At 40.6% G+C, this 9227-nt stretch overlaps 1 protein-coding gene across 3 annotated transcripts in view; it reads right to left on the bottom strand.

The window, feature by feature from the left end:
* Window positions 1–6159: 6159 nt before the first annotated feature.
* The window catches only part of ORC3 (origin recognition complex subunit 3), a 78600-nt gene continuing 75532 nt past the window's right edge, over window positions 6160–9227 (bottom strand). For all 3 annotated transcript variants that reach the window (XM_073336633.2, XM_073336634.2, XM_073336636.2), the window contains exons 19-20: window positions 9135–9214; window positions 6160–8018 (exon numbers count right to left, since the gene is read on the bottom strand). In XM_073336633.2, the coding sequence (XP_073192734.1) occupies window positions 7913–8018; window positions 9135–9214 (186 nt within the window). In that variant the 3' untranslated portion in view covers window positions 6160–7912. The remainder of the gene's footprint in view (window positions 8019–9134; window positions 9215–9227) is intronic.

Raw genomic sequence — 9227 nt, 5'->3', positions numbered from 1 at the left:
GTTGGATATTAGGAAAAACTTTTTCACCTGGAGGGTGGTGAAGCACTGGAATGGGTTACCTAGGGAGGTGGCGGAATCTCCTTCCTTAGAAGTTTTTAAGGTCAGGCTTGACAAAGCCCTGGCTGGGATGATTTAATTGGGGATCGGTCCTGCTTTGAGCAGGGGGTTGGACTAGATGACGACCTGAGGTCCCTTCTAACCCTGATATTCTCTGTGGCTGCACACAGTTTACTCTGCTACTCACTGTGCTTGGACTGTTGAGGGTTGGAAGACGAGTATAGTAGACAAGGAAGCAAACTCCTTTAGATCCTCTGTTATACTCTGGCCCTTTTCCTTCTTGAGGTACAGGGAAAAATACTTAGACCCATTCCTTTCAAAATCCAAAGCGTGGAATATGAACTGACATCTCTAATGTGTCTGCTTAACCTTTCTCCTTCATACTGACTACTTTAGGGCAATTTTCTGCTGTTGAGCTGTGGATGTGGGGAAGAGCACTGCTGCAGCAGGGTGGAGCCTTAGCTAAACGCCAGTGTCCTAGTATATTTTGTCTCCTGCATTGTTTTTCAGGACATCCCTCCTCCTAAATGATTAGCTAGGTGGTGTCCACATTGAGTGAATTATAGCGATAAGTGCACTATTTAGTACAAATTTCTTAATATGCTATGGTGATTGGGCATTGTAGAATGGGGCTAAGAGAATCACTGACTGGTTGATCTTCCCTTTTATGGTAAGCATGAGGGGGAGGATAGTTAATGTAAATAACATGTGCCATCACCCCACTATAGCTATGCTTAGGCTGACCCACAGTCTCTCCATCTCAAGTACACCACCACTACAGTCTCGTGTGTATTCTAAGTGTAGCTTGCTTAATGCCAGTTTAAAAACTTAGCATGAACCAGATGGATAAGAAAATGTTGATGATAGATACCTGAAAGGCTCTAGGTAACCTTAGCCAAATTCAGGGTGGTTTTTTTATACAATTAATAGCATAGGTGGTCGTGTTTAAACATTTTTTACTTTTATTTAAATTTTCAGTTGTGGGAAATTATAGAGGACTTAGACAATTATTTAATGACAGATGGTGAGATTCAAAAAGTTAAAAGCATAACTCTTAAAACAAGTATCCCTACATCAAGCTCAGTTCTCAAGCAGCATTTTTCTTCCTTGGCCTATCTCTATTTTCAGGGGGTGTGTACAGTAACATAGGCTTGGAATGATTAATATATCATTGAATGTCAATCTCTAGACTTTTTTGCTGCTGCTTGTTTTTTGTCCCCTTTTCTCCCTGAACTTGGTGCTATTCGTATGCATTTCTAGCATCTGAAGGCATGGTGGGCTCTTGCCATTTGGTCTCACGCTTGAACTTTTCCTCGAAGGAACTGTATAATCCTCTCATTTAAAAAGGTGGTAGAGAAAAATGTGTATATTACAATTAAGAGCCTCTATCTGGCATTTTCTGAGATTAATCAACTATCACTAAACAAGGGGAAAGATGCATTGGTCTGAAACAGGTGGGTGGTATGTGTCTTGCCAATTCTTTCCTCAAGCTGTAGCGATTTTTAGCCTTCTATAAACAAATGCTGGTATACCAAGGGTCATGGTGAATTCTCCATCACTGCCAATTTTAAATCAGATTGTGTGCTTTTTAAAAGATATGCTGTTGGGATTATTTTGGGGAAGTTCTATGACTTGTGTTACACAGATTAGAGCAGATCCGTGATCTCTTCTTGGAATGTATGAACACCTTTTTTGCCCTTTTTTCCTTTCATTTGAAATCTCTTGAAGTGCAAAGCCTGACTTCCACTTTCCAAAGCTTTTGGAGTAGGCCAGGGCCTGACCTGCAGGGATGTGGGGAACCTGTTAAAATCACCATGCTTCTGTGGAAGCGCCTGTGGCAGAATATTCCATTTAGGTGTTCCCTGCAGTTGGATTATTGCATTTTTGGCACTGACTTGTGGCCTGCACTAATGTTACACTTAAGAGTTAAATTTTTTTTCCCGACAGGCTTGTGTACAGCTGGAGCCTATAATCCAAAAGCAAAAATCAGTTGAATGCAGTTACCATTTTTTCATTTAATAGAGTGACACTAAGGAGCTGGGTTAGCCCACTCAAGCAACCAGTTTATAAATAGCTGTCCATTACTAGGAGCTATAGTGTAAGGAAGGAGCATCCTGTTCTACCAAATCCTCCCTGGTGCCACTTACTTAAAGCAGCTCTGGGGTGGCAGCAGCATGTGCCAGGGCTGGCTCCCTGCCTGCACCTCACTGCTCCGGGAAGCAGCTGGCACCACAGCCCTGCACAGCCCCAGGGGGGAGGGGGGCAGCGCAGGGCTCTGCACACAGCCCTTGCTGCACCTCCAGGTACCTCCCTCAAAGCTCCCATTGGCCATGGTTCCCTGTTTCTGGCCAATAGGAGCTGCAGGGGGCGGTGCCTAGAGGCAAGGGCAACACATAAGTCTTTCTGCAGCCCCACCACCCCATGATGCTGGCCGCTTCTGAAAGCAGCACAAGGCTTGCAGCACCACTGGGCAATCCTGCTGGTCAGATCCGGCCTGCAGTTTGCCCAGCCCTAGTCTATCAAGTCCTGTTTGTCTCATTTTCTAGTCAGAGTATGAAGGGTTCTCTCAAAGATTAGTACAACATTAAGCCTAGAACTAAACAATAATTGAGCAGTAGTACTTGAACACAATCTTATTTCCAGTTCCTGTTTCTAAGTAGTAAGGGTGTTAAACACAACATGGATAACTAATATTTTACAGTTGAGGGCAGGCTAATGATGCACTAGGCTGTGGCCCAGCACACAGTTTTCTAGTTTTAATAGAGCCCATCAGACAAACAGCACATTCCTTCAGTCTTTTTAAAAAGAAGCTTCAGTCATTTGTGCCTTCCTTACTTTTCACAAACTCTGTAGCAATTGAATTTTACTACATAAAACCAATGTAGGTGTACATATTTACAGAAACTAGATCTTAAAATTCACACAAGTACTTGTCCTTTGCAGTCAGAACATACCATGTGATCTCTTACCAATAACTAAGCAACAAGAATATTTGTCAATCCCCAAAATTAAAGCATGTGAAAAGGTTCGAACAACAGTGTAATTCACATTTAATCAAAATTGGATGCTGATGGGGGCTGGCTCGATTGAGGATGTTGATGCGCTGTCCAGCTGCTCAGTTTTACCTCAGTTGTAAGCATTTTTCCATTGTGCTTATTGGCTCTGTTGAAATTTGCACACAGGATTTTAGTCATTTGGTAAACCACTCTGTGGTTTCCTATCAGCAGCAGCTTCAGCTGCTTATCTTTCCTTGCTTTTTGCTTTGTTATTCTCCTCTTCTGCTTTTCTCAAGAGTTTGTTGGCCTTAATATGCAGGAGTATTTCAGTACCTTCTTCCCTTGATGGGATGCTATGTTTCTTGGCTTATCCAATTCTTGTTCTGCCTCTGTTGATATCCACCTGGGAATGCTGCGGCTTTAATCCCATTATCTTGGAGCACTGCCCATTTTTCTTCCAGTACAGTCTGTCTCACCTCTGCTTTTGGCAGTGCCTCCAATCTGTTCCTTAGTTAAAGTTAGGATTTCTCACAGTGTTTTGATTTTTAATTTTATACTTTTTTCTTTACCACTTTCTGTTCAAAGCTGACCTTAACTTGCTAGGTCTGATCCTGAGCACAGTTCAAGGAGTGTCTTGCCATTTTGTTGTTTGTTCCCAGTGCATGCTTTCCTCAGTTGCTCTTTCCATTCCTTGGTTGTTATGTTCTATTTTAGCATTAAAGTCACCTGTCACAAGGAGTAAGTCATGTTTAGGTATTCTGTTGGTCACATTTTAGAGGCAATTACAGTACATAACTCATCTTTATCCTCTTCACCATGTTCATCAGAACAGTGCTGTATGATTGACATCTTTAAGAATCTGGTTTGGAGTCTGCTGTATATGATGGATTCAGGTTCCTAGTTGATTGATTTTCCCCCTTCCCTGAAATCAGGCATAATGAGCACTACTCCCTGAGCATTTGTGTCACAACGACCAGAATAAATGAGATTTCTTCTCTTGCTTGATCTAGATGAATCTTATCTCATTGATACTCAGGATTCAAGTCCATAGTTGTCTATCTCCTTCACAATCTGGAAGATCTTTGAGGTTTGAAACACCATTCTCACATTACACTAACCAACTCTGAAACGTTTTTGTGATGCCAGCATCAAACGTTGTGGGGTCTTGGCATCCAGAGACTAGTTTTCACTAGGAAACCTGCAGCATGAGGGGTTGACAGTGTCCATTTTTACTGGAAGGGTAGCATGGTGGTTTTTGTAACCAGTGAAGTGTTTTCACAAGACTAAGTGGTTGGCCTTGGGCTCAACCCTCCCCATTTTATCCAGGCTTGGGACCAGCAGCCACCTCAATGTGCAACAGGCTGGATTCAGGCTCAAGAGAGCCAGTGTACATCAGATACTCACACTAAGGACCATCACAGAAAAACACATAGGAGGGCAAGCTTCCCTATTCATTTATTTTTCTGCCAAGGCTTTTGATAGTTCACAGGGATAAATCGTGGAATATTCTTCAGTACCACATAATCCCAGTTAAAATAGTCAAGATCATCAAGGCCACATACAGAGATGCAAATTGATCTCTAAGGGTGAACAGCCAGAGTGGTTCAATGTGGCTATTGGCATGAAATGGCTACATGTTATGACATAGACTTAATTATCCAGTTTATGACAATTAGCAACACAAACACCAGTATAGCATGGTAGATGACAAATGCCTAGACTGGTTTTCACCCTGTGTGCCAACAGTGATGATTAAAGATGAAAGATTATTTAAAAAAAAAAAATAAAGAGTGAAACAGCAGACAATTTAGCAAAAATAGCAGGTGAAGCAGGGCTCAAAATTAGTTTTGGTAAAACAAATATCCTTGAAACTCAGATGTGCGACAACAGCATCATATAAAAGGCAAAACACATCAAAGTAGTACAGTTCATCTACATGAGTGCAGCACCATATGAGCCAACTGTGACCTCAAGAAGGAAGTGACATCAAGGATAGGAAAGGGATCCATAACATTTACTCAACAATGCTTAAAATCAAAGATACAGCAATAGCACAAAACTAAGAATTTTCAGTTGAGATCACCAAGATTAAACTGTCTTGATGCTAACATACAGCTGAGAGCTGGAGATCAACAAAACAATACACCTTTGAAAATAAGTGCCTACAAACGATATTGTTTGGAAATACTTCATCACCCACCAGCAGCTTGTTTCCACCCAAATCAGAAGGAAATGCTGAACATGAAGCTGTCAAGTGGAAACACCTAGTGTGAAGCAACAATGCATGCAAGAGAACCCTTACAAGGGAGGGCAGAATCATCAATATCAAAGATTCCAAGGCCAAAAGGGACCACTGTGATCGAGTCTGACCTCCTGTATAACAGACCATAGAACTTGCCCCAAATAATTCCTAGAGTATCTCTTAACACCACAGGGCAAATGGAAGCAGCAGCAAATGACAGAAAGGAATGGAAAGAATGGTATCCACCCTGTACATCAACACTGGCATGGGAAGAGGATTACATCATAAATAAATATATTTTAACCTGTGCTTGTGCAAGGGATGTGGGGTATCCCTTATCTTCAGAGAATCCACTAGCTTCATCGCCTACCTTCAAACCTGACATCTTTCTGGCCAGGCTCATTTTGGTAGTCCCTATTGAACCCATCAACAATATATCTTCTTGAGTCAGAGGGGTTGCATTTGAACAAGACTTCCTACAATAAGCAATATTGCCATGAATTGTATAGTTAGCTAATAAATGTCTGTCTGAATACATCCTTTGTTATATTTTCCTATTACAGAGATTTAAACATGTAATTTCTGTTAAGTCTACCACATTTAGCCTTTTCAGGTACATCCATGATCAGCTAGACACATTACTAAAGCATGGAATTTTAAAACTCACTTTAAAATAAAGCTACTAAGCATGTGTGAACTTCAGTTGTTTAAGAGGAAAAACGCTAAGAACTAGTAGATTATTGAGCACTTCCAAGGATAAAGATTACAGAGATTTTTTAAAGTTAAAGCTACTTACAGATTTAGAGTGTAATTAGCGCAAGTGCAGAACAAAAACTGGGCAAAAATAAGAGAGGAGCAAAGTAGTCAAAATAAATGTGTAGAATTTATTTTTCTCTGCATATGAGTAAGTGGGTTCTTCAGAAATGTAATTACCGGCATTGCAGCAAACAAGGCAACCTGGGGAGTCCTCTCCCCCACCCCCCAAAAGAACTAAAGATTTTATGGGTAGAAGTCTTTTTGGACAGCATGCAGTTACCTGTCAAAGTTTCCACTCGTTGGGCTGGGAAGCATTGGTTGGGCTTTAGGAGTAAATTCACTAACCCTTTAGCTGTGCAGCTCCTAGTAACGGTAATAAGACTCTCTGGGCTGAAGTTTGCACACACCACATTGAGAATGTATTTGAGTACTTTTGGGGGGTATCAGCTCATCAGAAAAAATATAACCTTGGTCCTTGCTTTGAAGTAGGCCAGCTTGCCCACACTATTCCATACTGAGATCTTCAGTCTAACTTAAAAAGTCAAAAACACTGCACAAAATCATTTTTACTTCAACTATTTATCTTCCTGGGGAAAGAAATCACAATAGATTACTATATCAGGACAAACCTGTATTGCAGATTTTTAATGCTGAGAAACAGTGTAGCCTTATTTTAGGCTCCCACATTGTACCTCCAGACTGATGGCACTTTACAAACAATTCAGAATTGCTAGGTTTGTGATCTGGAGTGGTTCTGTCTTAATGTCTACACTTCACTATGACAGGACAGCCCCATGGTTAAACTTGTTTCATTCCTTGCACAGGGCACAAATGGTTTGGAATGTTCCATCTATCAAGTGATATCAGTGGCTGAACATCTGTCAGTTATAAAATTATGTCAACAATTACATTATTCCCACACAGCTGTTTCCCTTGCTTGTCCCACTGCCCAATGAACAAAAATCTGTGGGGGAAAAGGGGAGACGGAGGGAGAGAGAAGAGAAATGATGACCTTGTACTTTAAATGGGTATTTTATTACCTTCCTTCAACACTCCTAATTGAGCAATGTTCTCGTATCTCCTATGCGGATAATGAAATCTGATTGATAACGCAGGTTAGCTAAAGGAGTATTTTTGAAATAGTCTTATTTACTGTCCAGCTATGTTATCAAATTGGATAGTAACAATTGTTTTTGTCCCTTCAGAAACACTTTTCCTTTATTTTCTAACACAGAAACCTGGTTTTCTTCTGTATGTAGACAAGTCTTCCCAGGGCACCATCACCAGGATCATCAAATAGTTCTGCTCAGAGTGGCTGGTACTGCACACTGCAAGGGGAGGGCTCAGTGGGTTCTGGTCACAGAGGCTTGTTATTTCAATTCTCAGCAGAATGATTTTTTGAAAATATGCAGTATCTGGAGAACATTTCATAACATGACCATTTAAATCCAGATAGTGAGCAAATTAAATTCAGCATTCATGGTTACACATTAAAAGAAAATCGCACAACACAATCGCATTCTGGCCTCCTAGCCTAAACCACATCATACATAAGAGAAGATGAAAACTGGTACAGAGCAGTGGTCAGAACTTTGCAATTTTAAGAGAATATTAAATCATGTACTAAAGCTGACTCCTTGACTCCATACAAACATGTATAGAAAAGAGGTAGTATTTTGTTGGCTATTAGAATATAGTACATAAGAGGTCAAATTCATCCTTAGTTTAACTCCTTTAACATCAGTAGAGTTACATAAGGGATTAATTTGTCCCAATGGCTGCATTGTCCCCCATATGCCATAATGAACTTTCACAGGCAGCATGCATACATTGGTTGGTCTTTCTCAACTTGTTCTATCATTTAACAGCCTCCCCATGTCAGCCTTGCCACATGATCTGTTTTCTGTTTGCTAGGCTTTATGAACCCTAAGAGTTCCAGTTCTGAAACAGCTCTAATAAAACGAGCGCTGGAAGTTCTTGTAAAGGAAATTAACAAGTATATATGTCATGATTAAAATAATTGAATTGAATGAAGTAAGCACTTACATTTCTCTCTGGTATGGGAGGGATTTATTGGTGCATAGTAAGCACAAAATTGAAATTCATTTAAATCAAGGCAACATGACCTCTGACCTACAGGATAAAGTAGCTCTTGCTCTAACTCAGGGGTTCTCAAACTGGGGGTCGGGACCCCTCAGGGGATCACGAGGTTATTACATGGGGGGTTGCGAGCTGTCAGCCTCCCCCCCACACTCCACTTTGCCTCCAGCATTTATAATAGTGTTAAATATATAAAAAAAGCGATTTTAATTTATAAGGGGGGGTCATACTCAGAGGCTTGCTATGTGAAAGGGGTCACCAGTAAAAAAAATTTGAGAACCACTGCTCTAACCTGTGCCGCTGTTTGGGTTGGATGTAGTGGTGACTACGGAGAGGTGAGGCGAGAGGGCTACACAATATTAATTTTGTAAACTCATAAAATATTTAGGGTTATTTTATTTGTACATCCCTGGACAACAAAACTGGAAGAATGAGGGGAAGAACCCCAACCACCTGAATGAAACCCATCCTCTGGTTGCAGAAACAATGCCCCAACTTTTGACTTCAATTCAAGCATTAATGCATAATAGGTGAGGTGATGCTTTGATGTGCTTGTTTGTGCCATTCATCTCTCAACACCTAGATATACTTGATTTTAAATGGTAAAGGATTTAACTTCCTTAGAAATATTAAATGCAAGTTGACATTTTTAAAGGAAATCTACAGTATGCTACGGAATAATGAAATTGGGACATATATTATACTAACAACATTCTCTGGCACTTGGGACCTCACCTCACCCAACCCTAAAAGAATTAAGGTTTTGGCAAAAAGCGCCATATGACAAATGGTCAACCCTCCTTTTGTATTTTTTTTATTATAAGAAGATTAATTGAAAAGTATTTAGCCCTCTTTCAGTCAGTTCTCAGTGCATGGGGAAGCTGCATTTGTAAAAGCTTTGTTCATCCACGAGAAAAAGGCCACTGGTTTGTACGTATGTGAACATTAAAAAATAAATTCAAGCGAGAAACAACAAAGGATACTGGATAATTTCATCCACCTGGTCTGTGGCCACTGAATCTGGGTCTGTTCCCTCAACCGCCATTACCACCGTTGAAAAGGCCTAAAGAGCAAAG

The sequence above is a fragment of the Lepidochelys kempii genome, chromosome 3 (genome assembly GCF_965140285.1).
Source record: "Lepidochelys kempii isolate rLepKem1 chromosome 3, rLepKem1.hap1, whole genome shotgun sequence".
NCBI lineage: Eukaryota > Metazoa > Chordata > Testudines > Cheloniidae > Lepidochelys > Lepidochelys kempii.
The sequence above is the reverse complement of the archived record's forward strand: the minus strand, read 5'-3'. Positions and strand labels throughout refer to the sequence as shown.